This window comes from Natator depressus, chromosome 6 (assembly GCF_965152275.1).
Source record: "Natator depressus isolate rNatDep1 chromosome 6, rNatDep2.hap1, whole genome shotgun sequence".
NCBI classification, from domain to species: Eukaryota; Metazoa; Chordata; order Testudines; family Cheloniidae; genus Natator; species Natator depressus.
Window position 1 is genome coordinate 88,621,637 of NC_134239.1, and position 18,079 is coordinate 88,639,715.

The window sequence follows — 18,079 nt, forward strand, 5'->3', positions numbered from 1 at the left end:
CTCCCCAGCCCAGTCCTGGGGGAACCCACTTCCCAGCCTCGGGCCCCCAGCTGGAGCGGTGAGCACTGCTCCCCTCCGGCTCATGGCAGTGGAGGCATCAGAGGGTTAAGTTGTCAGCTCTGTAATGTTAAACAGGTGTCAAAGGCGCCTCCATATATCTGCAGATTGAAATCAAATTCTTTGCAGTATAAAAAGATAAATTACCCAGGCGATTCCCGCCTCATCCCACTCATCAGGCCAGCGCCAGACGGCAAGCAATTTTTTTTTTTAATGTGCTAACGACCTAATCAAGCAATCAAGTTGGAGAAGATTGCGGAGTGACCCCGAGCATCCATCTGCCAGCGAGACCCCGCCATTCAGTTCCACTCTGCCATGTACTTCCCTGGAAAGAAAAAAAAAATTCCTAAACAAATTAACACCCAATTTTCCGTGAGTCTAATTAGTTAAATGAGGAGGTGGTTGGGGTGTCCTCAGGGAGGGAGGGGCTGCCTCGCAGAGAGGCGAATGGTAACTCCATGGCATTAATTAGCGCGGGTCAATGGCCTGGTTCCCAGGGGACCAGCTGCTTTAATTTCCCGTGATATTTCAGTGCCTGAGGCCCATCGATTCAAACTGAAATTAACTTATTTTTCAATCAGGCCCGGGCTGCCCCTGGGGCTGACTCTTCCTTTGCCGCCTTCTGAATAGACCTCGAGCAATTTTTCATCTAAAGCTGATGCCTCTCCACTGCGGGAAGGGAGGGAATGAGGGGAGGGTGGGAGGAGAGCGAGACAAGAGGAATGGAAATCGGAGCGAGAACACTAATAGATTTCTGTGAGCGCCCCCCCCACCTTGATGCCACCCGAGTCTCTGCTCACTGTCCCCTGGGTCACAGCCCAGAGATTATTCTGCCAATTTTCTGAGAAGATGAGGGCCTTTTCAAATGGGGAATTCAGGGCAAGCTGTGGCGATCGCCCCCCCACCCCACACACACACCCTCAGCACACACCACTCTGGGCCAGCCATCCCCACAGACACTGCTGCACACAGCCTCTCTCTGCAGCTCAGCCACTCAGTAAATAATGAAAGAGAAAATCCCAGGCACCCGAGCCAAAAGCCACTAGCGAGAGACACTGCAATGGGAAATTAATTACATCCTGCAGCAAGGGATGGGACTTGCACTGAAGCTTGGCTCCTGCGAGGGTGGGGAAAAGACACAGTCTACTGAAGGGGCGCAGGAGGGGAGGAAAGCCACAGCTGCTCCAAAAGAGAACATGTATTGCCCCCCTGGGGTACACATGGCAGCCCCTGCACAGCCACTCAGGGGAGAGGTGTAGCTGCTCCTGAGGCATCTCCATGTCCCGTAGAAGGGCGCTCTTCACCTTCTCCGAGAGATTGAGGGATATTGGCAGAGCTGTGTATAGAGCGTCCCATCATTGGCGTACCAAGGGGACCTGAGGGGCATCAGCAGAGCAGCAGGTGGAAGCTTGCCCATTTCTGGCCTGCACTATGTCCTGTCCATTCAGCAAGGTCAGGCCTGTGCTTTTGTCAGGAATAAAGGTGACTAAAGTCTCTCGCAACATTTTTAATAAATCTCTCTTGTTTTGGCTTGTGATGCCTGAGGGGGACATACGCCCTCACACAGATATCCACAAGCACTTGTCCATGCACGCGCACACACAGAATCCCAAGCTAACTAAGGGGGCAGCGACAATTCACCGGGCCTCAGTAAACTGCTCTGCTCATTGCAGGTTTGGTTCCAGAATCGGCGAGCCAAGTGGCGGAAGCGGGAGAAGTGCTGGGGCAGGAGCAGCGTGATGGCAGAATATGGGCTTTATGGCGCAATGGTACGTCACTCCATCCCGCTACCAGAGTCTATCCTCAAATCCGCCAAGGATGGCATCATGGAGTCCTGCGCCCCTTGGCTCCTGGGTAAGAGACCAGCACCCTACCTGGGCACAGGCAGTGTTCTAGGGAGTGACATGTTGAAATAGGGAAACTTAGAGTAACACTGGACGTTACACTCACACTTTCCCCATACCCGAGAGCACAAGGACATTGCCTTTTATATTAGGGCCTGACCACTGGGCCCTGGGGTGGGGCTGCAAGCCCTGGGTCCTGATTTGAGGGGCAAGGATATTAGCCCCTTGGCCTAGGGGTGGGGTAAGGTATCAGTCCTCGGGTCCAGACTCCTGGGGTGGGGGCTATCAGCCCCAAGCCCAGACTCCTGTGGCATGAGGTGGGGGTACCATCCCCTTGGCCCAGGTTCCTGTGGCATGGGCATCAACATCCACTGTACTCAAGAGCCATGGCAGGTTCGGTTCCCTGCTACACAGCAAGAAGTTGTCTGGGTCTGACTCCTGCAGCCCTTGAGGGGCCCCTTGTGTGATGCTTTGCTGTGGGGGGGGGCGACTTTGTTGTTCCTGTGATGAACCAAGTGTCCTCCTGAGTCCTCTTTTTGGGAGGAAGGGAGGGACTGGTATCCTCCCACAGTTCCCTGCAGCTGAAGGCAGTCTAATTCCTGCCTGCCTTCTTCTGGGGGGTCGGGGGCTGTGTGGATGTGGAAGTAGCAGATTCCCTTTCACATTCCTGCTCTTTGCTTCCTGTTTTCTGATCTCTCAGGCTCATTCTGCCAAAAAGCTCATTTCTGGCCTCTTAGAAATGCGCTGCCCTGTCCTTCTGTCTGTGTGAAGTTGGGAGCGAGAGAAGTGGAGGGGTAGGCTGAGCGAGAGGGAGGAGAATAGGCAAAGGGACACCTCTCATCAGCCCTGTGGGTGAGAGAATAGCCAGATTCCCCTCCTGCTACCTGGCTCCAGTAATAGGGTGCTGTACAAAGGCGCCCCCCTGCCCCATTATCTTGTCATTGCTAGTTGGGTACCTTCACTGTTCGCTAGTGCCAGGGAGCCCATTCTGTTTGATCCCTCCTGCCCCGGTCCTGCAGCCATACCCCTAACCTCTGGGGCAGGAAATCCCTGGCTCTCCATGATGTTTAGACAGTGCCTCCTGAAGTGGCATCAGACTTTGGCACATTTGTCCACTTCCCAGGACTGGCCCTTGAGGAGCACAGGGATCTGTCCCCTCCCACCGCCCTGCTCTCCCTTAGGTGTGGCCTATCTCAGTTCTGGCCAAGTTCCATGCCTGTTGCTACAGGCCTGGTTCCTCCCTTATGTTTGGCCTGTTCAGAGCACAGAGTTGGCACAAGCTCCCCCCTCTGGTCTGTCCTGGGCTCCCCCTCAGTGCTGGCCTGTCTCTAGAAGAGAACTGGCTTGAGTTCTCCCTCATGCAGGGCCCAAAGCAATGGGCCCTCTGTGTGACTGCTGTTTGAAGCAAGGGTTTCTGCTTTTCCTTAATTCTGGCCTCTCTTTATCTTTGCTGTTTTCAGTTCAAGATGGCTTTCCCATGCCCAGGCGCTTTTCTAAACCCGAATACCAACAATTCTTTTTAGGGATGCACAAAAAGTCTCTGGAGGCAGCAGCTGAGGTGGGAAGGAAGCCGGAGGCGGAACGCCAGGCCCTGCCCAAGCTCGACAAGAGCAGCAAGGAAGAGAGGGCCCCGGATCCCAAAACCACCATTTCCCAGGAGGAACTGAGAGAGAACAGCATTGCTGCCCTCAGGGCCAAAGCTCAGGAGCATAGCACCAAAGTCCTGGGGACCGTCCCTGGGGACCCCCCTACCCCAGCCAGGAAGCCAGAGAAAGAGGAGGAGGCAGTGGCAGAGGATGAGAGACAAATGGAGAAATCAAACTCATCACAAGAGGAGGAGAAGCAGATCTAGAGGGAAAGAGATGATGGAAACCAGCCCCCAAAGACTGTCTCCTCTGGGGGGCAGCAGCCTCCTCTCAGACTGACAGGGCCCCTCCGACAGCCCCTGCACAGGGAGTGAGGCCCCACATGGTCTCTGTGCATTTCAGGAAGCCACAGGCTCAGGCCAAGCTCTGACTGTCAGGTGTGTCCAGAGACTGTTCCCCTCAGGAGCATTCCTGCCCCTCCACTGTCCCTGCCCTCAGGACTATTCCTGCCACACTGCCCCCTTCTTTCTGAGGGATCAGGAATTATCAGCATCTTCTTCTGAGAGGAGACTGGGGCTAACTGAGCCTCTGGGTCCCTCTGTATCAGCCTGAGAACCAGCTTTGTGTCTCTCCTGTCCTGATCCAACATACCCAGTCTCAGAGCGAGTCTCTGTCCCAGTCCCACCCATTCCCATGTCAGAGCAACTCTTTCTCCCTGGTCCAGTCTCCCCCACCCCAACCCTGAGAGTGAGTCTATCCTCTGCTGCATTCCCACCTGCCCAGAGCAGCATGAACTCCATCTCCCAAAGAATGTGCTTCTCCCCAGTGTGTTTATGGACCTGGCCATTGGCACCCAAGAACCTGGTGTGGGTGGGGCTGCCCCACTGCCCTCACAGGGACCATTTTACTCCTTCTCTGGCCTAAAGCACTGCGGGACAAATCCATGGAAGTGTTTGCGTAAAACAGTGAGTCTATTTAAATGGTGGTTTGTATATTCCATGTGTGTCTTTCCTGACTGAGTCGTGGAGTGTCCGAGGGGCACTGTGAGACGGGGAGGGTGGTGTGCTGGACAGCTGACTTTGGTCTCGGTTTTCCAGTAAGAAGCCAAGGGGATGGGGAAGAGCAGGCTTAACTTCCAGGAGCTGATCCCTACAACCTCAGGTACCCAAGACCCATTCCTTCCCTTTGGGATTATCCCAAGTCCTGCACCTGTCTTCCCCTTATAGGCGTGCCGAAGACTCATAACCCACTCAAGTACCAGGTTCCTGCCCTCAGCCATCCTGAACACATACTACACCTGACATCATGCTTAACAGGTATCCAGGATCTCACGGGTACCCAAGTGTTGCTCCCAGCTTCACCCCTTACTGGTAAATGAGACCCGGCTCCTCCCCGCATAGATACCTGGCACTTGGCTCCACCCTCCTCAGCTGCTGAGGCCAGGCTCTGCCCCGATGCTGCACCCTCCTCCATGCACTGTATCATTTTAGCTGTAATCTAGGCTGCCTCAAACTGCTCCCTAGAAATGTTTGGTCAGCACATTCCGCTCCCCAGCATAAACTGCTGAGGTTTACTCATATGGATTAGTAACAGAGAGTCCTCGCTGCAGGCATGCCCTGGGTCCAGCCTGTTTCCACAAAGCTCATTCTCAGAGACTTGGCTATGGCCCCCAGAACAGCAGGGCATCCCAAGAGAGTGAGAGGCCTGCAGGTTCTGCCGAATCTCAGTGTGGAGTGGGTCAAATATTGGGGGAGAAATATTCACTGAATAAACGGTTCTATATCAAACAACGTTTGCCAAATTAGGTATTTATTGAGATATACTCCACCAGCTCCGTCTCTGAGTTTCAAAGGGAGCTCCAGCCGCATCCACGGATATGCAGGCATGCTCATAAAAGCTCTGAGGTGTACATATGCCTCACACACAGACCCCCCACATGAATACACACAGGCCCTGTCACTAACAACCAACAAAACCCACTAGCCAGACATCACAGCTCCAAGATAACATTCCCCTTCTATCCTGGTGAGGAGCCACCCTCCATGAAGGCTCTAGGACAATGACTTACACCTGTCCTTTCTGTCCTGCTTTCAGCTGTGAGCTGCTTTTCCCCAGAGCTACTGTTTTTATTCTGTCAAAGGTTGATCCTTCCCTTCCATGCAGCCTCTGTTTGTCTTTGTCCCCAATTTGTTTGACGTGTTAGACTATAGCCCATGGTGTGTAAATACTGTACATACAGTGAGAAAAAAATTCGGTATTGAGGTGTTTGAGGTATGGAACTGTAACAACTTCTAGTAATTCAGAACCTGTGAGTTATGTGCCATTTTCTGTAAAGATATAAACAAGAATAAAACTAAACTAAAGCTAGCAACAAGCTTGGAGGAATCATCATCTTTTGGAGTAAGGGGGCCTGGATGGAAGGCAGATGGCCCAGCAGTTTGGGCATATGCGTAGAGTGTGCATGTGTACTTGTGTGTGTGTGTGTGTGGGGAGGCACGCACATGCACACAAATAAAGGAGGGATATATATTACCCCCACAGCTGTGTGAAAGTTGTTTCCACCTGCTCTTAAGACAACCAGTGGAATAAAATAAAAACATGGAGCAGCCCAAAGAATTTGCTTTGTGCCAGAGCCAATGGAACCTAAAAATGTTCAACTTCTGTTCACAACCCGCCATTTCCAATGTGGTGCCAAATGTGGTCCAATGAATTCTCAGTTCTGTAATGTTTAGAGAGGGAGCTGGGCCTCCCAACAAGCGACTAGCACATTTCAAGCAGCACCAAATAAGGGTGACATGGCATTGGTCATGGTCATCCCTGCATCATATTGCAGCAAGAGAGGTGCTCAGGGGACACATTTACAATTCTCTCCCCAAATGCCACACACCATCTTACACTCAAAGGCCAAAATGCAAGGCAGATATTTCCTGGGCATCATGTAGGACGTATGGAAGCTTGGGGGCCTCCTGGGAAGGGGGCTAGTGGCGTATGTTCTAAGGCTTCATATTTCAAGATTTACTTAGCGCTGCTTCTAATACCCTGCGTGTACACACATGCCCCACACACAGGATTTCACTTCTCACACCGCATACACATCCCACTTCAGCCACATACACTGTGTCTCACCCACAAACATTTACACCTTGCACACACCCATGGTCACACCTCACAGACACAGATTGCACATACCTGTACTTACACACTTTACACTCCCTGGCACAGGCACAGTTCTGCTTTGCACATCCATGCACCACACATACACCCTGCAGACATGAACACACTTTACGCACCAACATAATGCCATGCTTACACTTTGCACACATCCACAACTCACCTGCACGTCACACTTGTTCACACTTCACTTATGTGTACACAACACACTTGGCACACATGCCATTCAATTTAATAGTACTGTATTGATATGACGAGCTTTAGGAGCATTGCCAAAGTAGCAAACATACCAGGTATCTTGTAGAGATAGCTACAGGCTGGTTTAGATGGGGAGTCACAACTGCACATGGAACCAGAAGCCCTATTCTGCAGCATTCTCAATAAAAAGGTATGGTAACTGGCCATGACAATCTATCCATGGAGTCAAGGCAGCGTCCTTCCTCCCTGAGAAAACCATTGGCCATATCTTAATTATCCTTCATTTTTCATTCACCAATGTAAAAAATACACAATGGGGAGACATGTGCCTTTTTTATAAAAGAGATTGGTGACACTTTGGTTTCAATCTGGCACCCAGGACTGAACCTTCCATTGCTACAAAAACTTCCATTGCTATTGGGGTTGTTGGGAAGGGGGGAACATATGACCCCATTAAATCAATTTACCAAGTTAGGTGTAGGGTAAAAGACAACTGCATGCAAATAGAGGCCTTCAACTGAGAAAGGCGCAAGAGGGCACACGTGGGGGGGTGGGGTCTGTCTCACACGCAGAGCTTGTCATGCCAACAAAGTATTACTGAACTGAAACGGAAATTGCAAGTTTGGCCTTTTACTTCAGCCCACTCTTTCCAGCACACACTTCAGTGACCTATGAATCCTACTGGAGCAATCCCTTGACCCAGCTGTTCCAGTGTACTACTCACAGATAAAGCCACCACTGGGGCTAGAAAACACACATCACCTCAGGAAGAGGTGATGCAAAGATGTCTTTAAATGCAAAGCTCCCCAAGTCTGGACACCAAGCCAGTCCCTCAGTGTAACTGAAAGTAGCCTGAAACGTGCACTAAATTTCACCAGGCTGTAGGAAAGCCCTAGCCATGGGGAGAAGAGGGACTGAAAGCTTTATTACCTAATATATAAGTCATTGAAACTAACTGATTTTAAAAAAAACAATCCCACACTAGCTGATACCTAGTCACAGTGAAATGTGCCAAACTTACGCAGACTCTTACCAAATACTGAATCCGTGACCAAAAGCAAGCGAGAGACGCTCTGCGACTGGAGACACAAATGAAGAGAGGAACAGCTATGCAGAGAAGAGATTGAAATAAAGACATTTTTAGTCCTGTGTCCAAACTCCAAGGGTGTGAGAGACAGGCTCTTCAAACTATCAGAAATACTTAAAGACATTCCATTAAATGGCAATAAAGAAAAACTGGGTAACCCTGTGTATCCAATGCACTGGCCCTGGCCCTGTCTTGGCATGAAAAGAAAGTGATGCAGAGATGACACCAGGCATCTGCATCAGGAACTGACAAAAATGACAGTGAATTCATGGGGAACCAAATGTGCCATGAAGCCCAGTCACAGAATCATAGACGGGTAGGACTGGAAGGGACCTCCGTAGGTCATCTACTCTAGTCCCCTGCAGGATTAAGTAATAACTAGACCATCCCTGACAGGTGTTTGTCTAACCTGCTCTTAAAAAGCTCTTAAAGACAGAGATTCCACAACCTTCCTAGGCAATTTATTCCAGTGCTTAACGACCCTGACAGGAAGTTTGTTTAATGACCAACCTAAACCACCCTTGCTGCAATTTAAGCCCATTGCTTCTTGTCCTATCCTCAGAGGTTAACGAGAACAATTTTTCACCCGCCTCCTTGTAACAACCTCCAAAACTGTTATCATGTAATCCGTCCCCCCGAGCCGCGTTCAGTCTGCTCTTCTCCAGACTAAACAAACACAATTTTTTAAATCTTTCCTCTTAGTCTTAAATCATGTTTTCTAGACCTTTAATCGTTTTTGTTGCTCTTCTCTGGACTTTCTCCAGTCTCTCCATATCTTTCCTGAAATGTGGCACCCAGAACTGGACACAATATTCCAGCCGAGGCCTTATCAGCAAAGTACTTGCTGTGTTGTCTCTGTTTCTGATGGCAAGCGCTGGGTTCTGTCTCTGTCACTCTGGCAAAGGTTGCATGATGCATTATGCCATTATCATCAAATTACACCTCACCCACAATGCACATAGCCCACTCCCCGACAAACCTCCTGTGTCTAATCTCCAGGCACCTATAACTATAATTCACTGGTGAGGGTATATCCTACATCCCCAACATACAGAGGATGTAAGCCTAATACAGGCACCAGTTACAGAGCCTGATTCTTTACCGCTTCAGCTCTGGAGGTCCCTGGTATGAGCCAAGATGGTGGCTATCATCCATCCACCTCCCTGCTTGCCTCTGTCTCCTTCATGGGTGTCGCATCTCTGAAAGCAGGAAAGAAGGGCTGTGAGTAACTCATCAGCCTAGGGCCCCTCTTGTGGGGCGAGTAACTCCTGCCCAGTAAGGGAGGCAGATGGTAAGGTGGTCTGGCTCCAGTGTGGTTATCACAGTAAAGTCTGACCTAGCCCAGCTGTAGTGGGGGAAGGTGGGCATCTTTTCCAGGCCTCTCTGTGCAAGGAATGGGGGTGGCACAAGGAGACCCTCCAGACCTACCCCCTTAGAATTAATCCCCAGTCTCTGAAGGCAAGGCCGTGAGGCAGCATCACCAACTCTTCTCGCCAGTAACCAACTGGGCCTTGCTGGAGCCAGTGACGGATGATGATGAGGGAAAAGCACCCCCACTTCCAGGGGAAAAGCCCCTTCTGATTGGCTGCTCTTCCCTATAAGGTGAGGAAGTGGGGAAGGCAACCAATCAGGGCTGCTGCAGGAGGCAGCCAGAGCTCTCACCAGAGCTCTCAATCCCCTCAGGCACCAAAGGATTCTTTGGGTAGGGGAGGGAGACCCTGTTCTCATGAGAAGGAGGGAAGAGAGCCCCCCTCTTGTGAACAATGGGTCCTTCAACACTCTGCTCCTCCCTCCTGCCAATGCCAGGCCTGGGAAGGGGGAGAGGGGAGTGAAGAACCCCTAGAGCTAACCCCCACACCAGGAGGGGGGAGAGGGGACCCCTGTAGCTGTCCCCCCGCAGCCTGGGAGAGGAGGATGAAGAACTCCAGGTGCTGCAGGTGGAGCAGAGGTAGGGCTGGGGCAACAGGCAGATGCAGGGACTGTGGAGAGTAGAACTGATGTGGGGCTATAGGGGCAGAATTAATGGCTGGTCAGGGGGACAGGCAGATAGGGGATTGGGGGGCACTGAATTGTTCATTTGGAGGAGAAGCTGGAAGCTCTACACTATCTGGCAGCCCACAATAGCTCTTGCAGCAAGGGGCCAAATCACTTTATCTGTTTGGGAGCTCTGGCAACACTAAATTTGTGTCGTCCCCCCGCCACACACACACACTGGGGATGGCCAGAGGGAGAGGGAGGAGTTTAAAAAAATCAAAGACGAAGCAAAAACCACAGTATAATTTTTTTTTTGAAAAAAAAACTCATGATTTTTGGGTCAATCTAGTGATTTTGGGGGAATCAGTCATGATTCTTTGAACATTTAGGGTTGGCAATACTGCCTGATGGTGGGGCTGGTTGGGAGGGCATTTCTATTGATGGGAGGGACACCGCAGAGCGGGACAGAAGTAGTGGAAGCACAAGGGAGCAGGGCAGAGAGGGGACTCAGGCAGAAAACTAGAGGAAGGTTTGCCTGCTCTGGACCCTTACACCTCCAAGTGGTGGATGAGGCTTGGTGTTGCCTAGGTTTAAGAAAGTGCCAGTGTGACTATGAGGTAGGACTGTATCTGAGTTTCTCATGTCTAGTGTGGACACACTGACCCATTTGTGCACAATTGATTGAAGAGCAGACAGTGTAAGTCTCACTTGTAGACAAGGCCTCATCCTGCTGCATAAAGAACAATCCTGGTGTTTTGCTTTTGTCACAGGGTCATTGGTATGTTGTATACACACAGGGATCTGAACAATGACAGTCAGTCCTTTGAGGGACTTATGCAGTGGGGTTAGAGCCCTAATGTGTAACTCTGCCAATGGTTCTGATGCTAGGCGAGACACTCCCCCCTCCCCGACCCCTGCTTCTTTTCTCTGTGGAGGCAGCCCCTCCCTGTAGACAGACTTTCTTCCTCACTGGTATCTGATCAGTGCTCCAGGCAAGTCAGATCCCACTGATCAGGGAAACAAGAGCCACAAGGGATCCCACTAATGAAGAGTGAAGAATTAGAGACTCATTAACCTTCATGGCTCCACCATTGATTCCCTCAGCATGTCTGGCCTGCCACCAAGACTGGCCTGGGCTTTGGGTTGCCAATTTTGGTTGGACATATTCCTGGAGGTTTCATCACAGGACATAATCTTTAATTAAAGATTGAGCTGTAATTCCTGGGGACTCCAGGACAATCCTGGAGGGGTGGATCCCCAACATGTTCCTCCCTCCTCATTTCTGTCCCCTGCAAAGCAAATTGGTTAGATTCTATAAAAAAACAAAACCTTTGCATTAAAAATAGTTGCCTATTTAGGCCCTGAGGAAAAGGAAAACAGAAAGAAGCTGTGTGGTATTTAGATGTTGTTTGTAATTATTAGAATTGGGAGCACTGGCTGTTGGGAGTCTGAAAGGACAGGAAGGAGTGGGGAGGAGTTGAGAGGCTGGGAGAAAGCTACAGAGGGTGCAGCAGCAGCTTGGTAAAGAGGTTTCCACTTTGAAAATAAAGTCTTGTTGAAGCTTGTTAGTACCTTGCTTGGTTGATACAACATTTTGGCGATGAGGATAGATCTTCTGCCTCTGAACCCACCTGCACCCTTTCTGCAAAGCCCAGGTGAGCCTCCAATTGCTTTTACTACCTGGATCCATATGTTTGAGACTTATCTGCTTCCAATCAGTGCTACAGAGATTTCTGAAGTAAGAAAGCATGATCTGCTAATCCACTGCCTTGGAGCAGAAGGGCAGTGTATATTTTACACTTTTCCCCTTGCAGATGATAAATATGAGACTGCACTCACTGCATTAAAGAATTTTTTTTGTGCCAAAAGTGAATGTAGTAGCTAATCGCTACAGATTTTGCCAGCGTGAGCAGAAACCAGGGGAACCTAAAATGCAGTATATTGCTTCCCTGAGGAGTCTGATTGTAATTTGTGACTTTGGGAATATGGCAGATGAGATGATTGGAGACCAGCTCATTGAGAAAACAACCATGCTTCATGTAAGAGAACGCTTACTTCTGGAATCACAACTTACACTAGAAAAAGCAATAACCATTGCTACTCAGATTGAGTCCGCTACAGCTGAAGCCAAAATAATGAGCATGGATACAGGAGGCACAGTCCAGGCTTTGACTCCTTTGCAGAAAAATTCACTACCACTGCTGACACACAATTGCAAGAGGAAAACTAATGAAAAACCACTGAATCAGCAAATTCAAAATACAGTAAAAGCATGTTTTCGCTGTTCCCCACAACACCTTGCAAGCTGCACAGGATGTCCTGCAAAAGTAGCTCAGTGCAATCATTGCAAAAAGATTGGACATTTTGCTAAAGTATGTTGCAGTAGCCAGTTCAATCAACAGGTGCATGCAGTTACAATACCAGATGTTCCTGTGCTGAGCATGGACAAAATCACTACTGCACATATTCCAGAAGAGATAAAGTGCACTGTAAATGTTTCCGCCATACCCTCAGGCAAACCACACTCTATTCAGCTAATGTTGGACACTGGCTCAGCAGTATCTATACTACCTGATTCCATCTATCTGCATTACTTTAAAGATGTGCCTCTTTCTGAACCCAGCCTTCACGTGGTGTGCTATTTGAAAAACCATATTCCCGTATGTGGCTGCCTGCCAGCAATAGTTACTTTTGGTGATTGCTGTGTAAATACAGAGTTCTACATTGTCCACAAAGGCACTCCTATCCTCGGCAGAGATTTATTGGCTGCTTTAAATCTCAGGGTAGTTAATGGGTTAATTGACCTTCCTCAGCAAAGCACTCTTGCAGTACACACACCAATTTCAGCTGGGACCCAACACCACGTTGAGGAGAAACTCAGCTGTGCTTATGGGTTTCTGCATAAAGTTAAAATGCAGAATAATGTGATGCCTGTACGACAGAAGTTATGGTGCTTACCATTTTCAGCCAGGGAAGCTGTTTCAGAGGAACTTAGAAAACTTGTTCAAAAGGACATTATTGAAGAGATCGACTTCTTGAAATGGGTTTCACCTATAGTAGTGATGCAGAAGAAGGGTTTGCATTGGATGACTTCATCGTAGTACCAACACAACAAGACATTGTACTGGAACTGGGGCTTGAGAGATGGCCTGTCAGACCCAGATGACCACCTGGTATGTTATGTAGTATCTACAGTGTTTTCAGTGTAATATTTCTGCCAACAGTATAGTGTCTTGTTTCATATTTGTTTCTGTGGTTAGAACAATAATGTTTATTTTAATTAGGAGAGTTTAAGAGAGGAGGGAATGTGGTGTTTAGATGTTGCTTGTAATTATTAGAATTGGGAGCACTGGCTGTTGGGAGTCTGAAAGGACAGGAAACAGGAAGGAGTGGGGAGGAGTTGAGAGGCTGGGAGAAAGCTACAGAGGGTGCAGCAGCAGCTTGGTAAAGAGGTTTCCACTTTGAAAATAAAGTCCTGTTGAAGCTTGTTAGTACCTTGCCAGGTTGATAGAACAAGCTGGCAGCTCTCATGTTCAGAGATAAATTCATTCCTGCCATGGGCAGGAGGCATACATTAGATGCGATGGCATGTAGAGATTCACTTCAGTGTCACAGGGGGAGAGTACCCAGACCAGTGCCCCCTAGTCTACCTGAGGAAGATGGCCTGGCTTAATCCCATGACCCCAGTCCACCACAGGGACGTGGCCTGGCCCAATGACTTGTCCCATGGGTTAGGGGGATGGAATGGGGGGATGGCACAGCTCAATACGCCTCATTCCCATGGAGGTAGGTGCTGAGCCCACTATGGCACAACGCACAGGGGGGAGCCAGCCTGGCTTGACACCTCTCTGTCCTGCAATGAGTCAGGGTGTGGCATGTGAGAGAGTACAGGCCTTGCTTCGACAGGTGCTCCCCCGGTCCCTCACGGAAGAGAAGGACCAACGCAACATCCCTGGTCCTATGGAGGGAGCTCATCCTGGACTGACACCCATAGTCATATGAGGGGCACATTATGTGACACAGAGCCCCCACAGCCTGATGTCCCCTACACCACCCAATGCTGCAAGGTGGAGGTGGCCTGGTCCAATGACCCCCCCGCAGTCCTGTGGGAAAACAGAGCCCAGCCAGCACATAACATTCCTGTGTATGGAGATGGTCCAGCGAGCGGCTCTCACAGGGAGGAGAAGGTCTAGCCAGACCTACTGGTCCCACTGCTGGAAGACAATGCAGACTGATGCCCCCCACCTCCATCCTGTTAGAAGAGATGGCCTGATCTAAAGCCCAGAAGGCCCACATGGGGGCTTTACTTGGTGCAAGCCCCCTACTCCAAGTCTGACATATCCTGGATCCACAGGGGAAGATGGTCTGGCCCTACTCCACCCAGGCCTGTAAGATGGAGATAGTCCAGCTCAGTGCTCCCCAATCTCCCTGGGCTGACATCGCCAAAGGAAAGATGGACCTACTCACCAGCATATATGCCTATAGAAGTAGTTGGTCTGGCCCGACACCCAATTCCTGCAGGGGGAGATGACCTGGCCTGACGCATCCCACTCCCATGGGGCTAGATGGTGAGCCTGCCTGCCTTGATGTGTACTAGTCCTGTGCATGGAGACCTAACACCAGTGCTGCCAATTTTCACAACTTCATCACCCATAACATGAGTAACGTAAATTTGGCCCCCTGCTGGAGCAAGTCTCAGAGACACCCCAGCCTTCACGCCAATTTCAGACCATGCATCAGAAATTCCCCTCTGATTGGCTGTCTTCCCCACTTCCCTACCTCCTGAGAAATAACAGCCTATCAGAGCTGAGTGGGAGCAGATATGGGGGCTGGGGCACAGGCAGATATGGGGACAAAATTAATGTGGGGGCTGGTGGAACCAAATTGATATGGAGGTAGGGACAGATGCATAATTATTTGCTGGGCTGTGGGATGGGTAGATGTAGGGCTTTTGAGGGGAAAACAGCTTTAGACTGTTTGGATTTGGGGAGAAGCTAGAAGCCCCACATCCTCAAGCAACCACTGAGAGCTCATGCACTTTGGGGGAGGGGGGTAGGCGTGTCAAAAATCACTTTGTAAATTTGGGACATCTGGCAACACTAATGATCCCGCACGCGCACACACACACAGAGGGGGTGGGCAAGAATAATTCAAAAATTGAAAGAGACAAAAAAATATAATCTTTCTTTTTAAAAACTCATGTTTCTTGGGGGTCAAACACATGGTTTTTGAACTTTTGGGGTTGGCACTAGTGTAGGTGTCCGAATGCCTGAGACTTTTGGCCATTTTGAAGGGAAAAATCATCAGTATAGGAAAGCACTAGGGGGCGAGGCAGACCTGTCCCCCTCAATCCCTTTTGCCCCAGGGGCTTAGTTTATGTTCCATGTGCTTTAACTCTGCCAATCCTGGAACCAGTCCGGTGGGAAATACTCACATGCTGTGACCTGAAAAAGCCACTGGAGGTCACTCTTTTTCAAGAATTACTGAGGCTGCAGCTGCCCCTTGCCTTCCTTCTGGGAACCACTTCCAGTCTTTCTCCCTGGATTGCCCCAGCACAAGCCCTTAGAGGTTATTATTATTATTATGTTCCCTCAAACCCGATCCCCTCAAGTGTGCTGGGTGCATCACAGACAATAAACCAGGACCCTGCCCCAATGCAAGGAGCAGACAGAAGCTACATAAGAGAATTCTCATGCTCCTTGCTAAGCTTGCATCCAGCTTCTCTGCCTCCCTGTCCCTGCCCCTTTAGAGACAGTCACTCAGCCAGGCCTCTCTACACCTGCTCCTTTAGACACAGTCACTCAGCCAGGCCTCTCTACACCTGCCCCTTAGATACAGTCACTCAGCCCACCCACTCTGTGCCTCTCTCTATAAGATACAATGGCTAAGCCCAGCCTCTCTGCTTTCCTCCACCTGCCCATTTAATTACACATTCCCTCCTCCCCCCGACGGCCTTCTTACTCCAGCTCATATATTTCCCCAGTCTCTGGGCAGTTTTTAACTCTTGTGTTTGTAATTCCTGCTTGGTGCCTCAGACTCCTCTAGTTCAGGCAGCCTGCATAAAGCTGCAGCTCTGTTCTTACAGACTCTGACCCCTAGCCTCTTCCCCAGCTCTTCCTCCCAAACCCATTTTCCTAGCACAAAAATTTGGCATTGCTGATATCAGAGGGGCTTCTGGGACAGTGAAGCTGCAGCCCTGTTGTGTTCATGCTGCTGTTGCTGCTGGGTTCTCTGCCTCCTGGGAGCCTGGATGCACCTGGAAGGAGATGGTTGACAGGGATTCAGCCCCTCATGGTACCAGTAGAGACTATGTGGAGACTTAGGGCTCCAGGGAAGGCCCCTTCACTGTTGCGGGACTGGGGGCTGCTGCCAATACATTTGGTGCTGTACACACGGTCATTCCTTTGCAATCACTGGGATTCCACTGTCCTCCCAACACCCAGAATCACATCTGAGTGCCATAGCTGCCTCCTCTCTTCCCTTTCATAGATTTAAGGCCAGAAGAAACAATTAAACCATCTAGTCTGCCCTCCTGCATATCATGGGCCAGAGAATTTCACTCACATCCAGGGGCTTGGCTGTCAGCACATCCTGGTAGTTCTTCCTTTGCAACATCTCTGAGATCCACCATGAACACTCAAAGCTGCTCTATCTCTTGGCCTTCTCTCTCATCTGACTTCTCCCACCTCCTCCTCCCTGGCCTCCCTATATCTCATCTCACTGCCCCTCTGCTGTCACTTGAACACACAGACTCCCTTTCAAATTTCCTTGTGCGGCATTTCTGCTCTAGCACCATCTTGGGCTCATTTCCTGCTATTCCCCATCCTCCAGGCAAGCCTCCATCCCCGTCTCCCAATCCCTGAAACAGTTTCCGTGGTCTTGCACCAAATGACCAGGCTCTACTCATTGAAACCTTTGTCTTTCTACAAATCCTAGAAGCTACGTCACCCCCTGCAGTGAGAGTGCCAAAAACCCAAACAAAACCATCTCAGATGCAACTAGCTTTTTTCTCTCATTCTGCATAGGAATCTGGGACTTGGAGGGTAGGGACCCCTCTTTTCTTTATTGGGCTATTCTTCACACCCTCCATGTCTGTTATCCTTTCACTGTAGGCTAGATTTTGGTCCCACTATGGCCCATTGATGCTGTCCGCTGGTGCAAAGGGATTGGAAACCCCGGTCTGGGGGCATTCCCCTAGCAAAAGAGCAACACAGGGCCCTACGCTGCTCTCAGAAGAAGTGTGTTGGGGTGCAGCTAGTGGCTAGAAAGGGGAGTGGCCAGGGTAGTTTGAGCTCTGGTTATTCTGGGCTGTGGGACCATCCCTGGGCAGCTATACAATGCTGCTGTGCAATTAGGGACTGCTGTAACTTACTCCAGGAGCTGTGCTTGAAGCCACTTTTGCCTGGCCCTCGCCTTTGGTGTTGCATCTCCAGGGAGGTGCAGATCAGAATCTGGCTGTGTCTCTTCAGCCCAACTTTAGATGGGAAGCCCCTTGGGACAAGGATCTCATTTTTACAGTTGCCAGTAAAACTCTGGGCATGCTGTGGCAGGGCATAAATAGCAATGACAATAAAGAGGAAGGCACGGTCCCCGCCCCAGAGAGTGTATACAAACAGCCCAGGTCCCCTTGAGTGACCAGCTGAAGGTGTGATCTCAGTCAGCAAAGCATTTTCATAGACTCATAATAGACCCATAGTTCTGCGGTGGACTGTGGCTGAAAGACTTCAGAAGAGTATTTTCAGGAGGATTCTGACTGAGGAGAGTGAGGTCATTGGAACATAAAGGAAGGGAAATAATTACAGGTACAGGGGGCAGCGTGAGTGGGGGAGGCACAAAGTGAGATTGGGAAAAGAATTCAAGCGGAGCAGATAGGCAGGAGGCTTGGGTGGGGCCAGATCAATCTAGCAGGCAAACTGTTCCATTCAACCTCTAAGCAAGGGCAGGTTAGTGACAGGACAAAGGGAAAGTGTAAGGTGACACAGGCCAGCCTGGATTGCTCCGGCTGCTGAGAATACAATCACCAGCCAGTTCTGGCTTCAGTGCAAGAGCAGTCGTCATAGAATTCAGATTAGCATGAAGGTTATTCCAGTCAAACATTCCTACAGCCCACCCCCTTTCCTCCCTTAGAAGGGATTGAATTTCCTTTTCATGTATCCATCTGG

The 18,079-nt window shown here is 49.9% G+C and overlaps 1 protein-coding gene across 2 annotated transcripts in view; it reads left to right on the forward strand.

The window, feature by feature from the left end:
• Positions 1 to 4,172, forward strand: part of VSX2 (visual system homeobox 2) — a 41,207-nt gene extending 37,035 nt beyond the window's left edge. Inside the window, exons 4-5 of one of the 2 annotated variants that reach the window (XM_074957109.1) lie at positions 1,731 to 1,911; positions 3,362 to 4,172. In XM_074957109.1, coding sequence (XP_074813210.1) covers positions 1,731 to 1,911; positions 3,362 to 3,753 — 573 coding nt within the window. In that variant the 3' untranslated portion in view covers positions 3,754 to 4,172. The remainder of the gene's footprint in view (positions 1 to 1,730; positions 1,912 to 3,361) is intronic. The other variant, XM_074957110.1, reaches the window with a different exon arrangement.
• Positions 4,173 to 18,079: the final 13,907 nt, after the last annotated feature.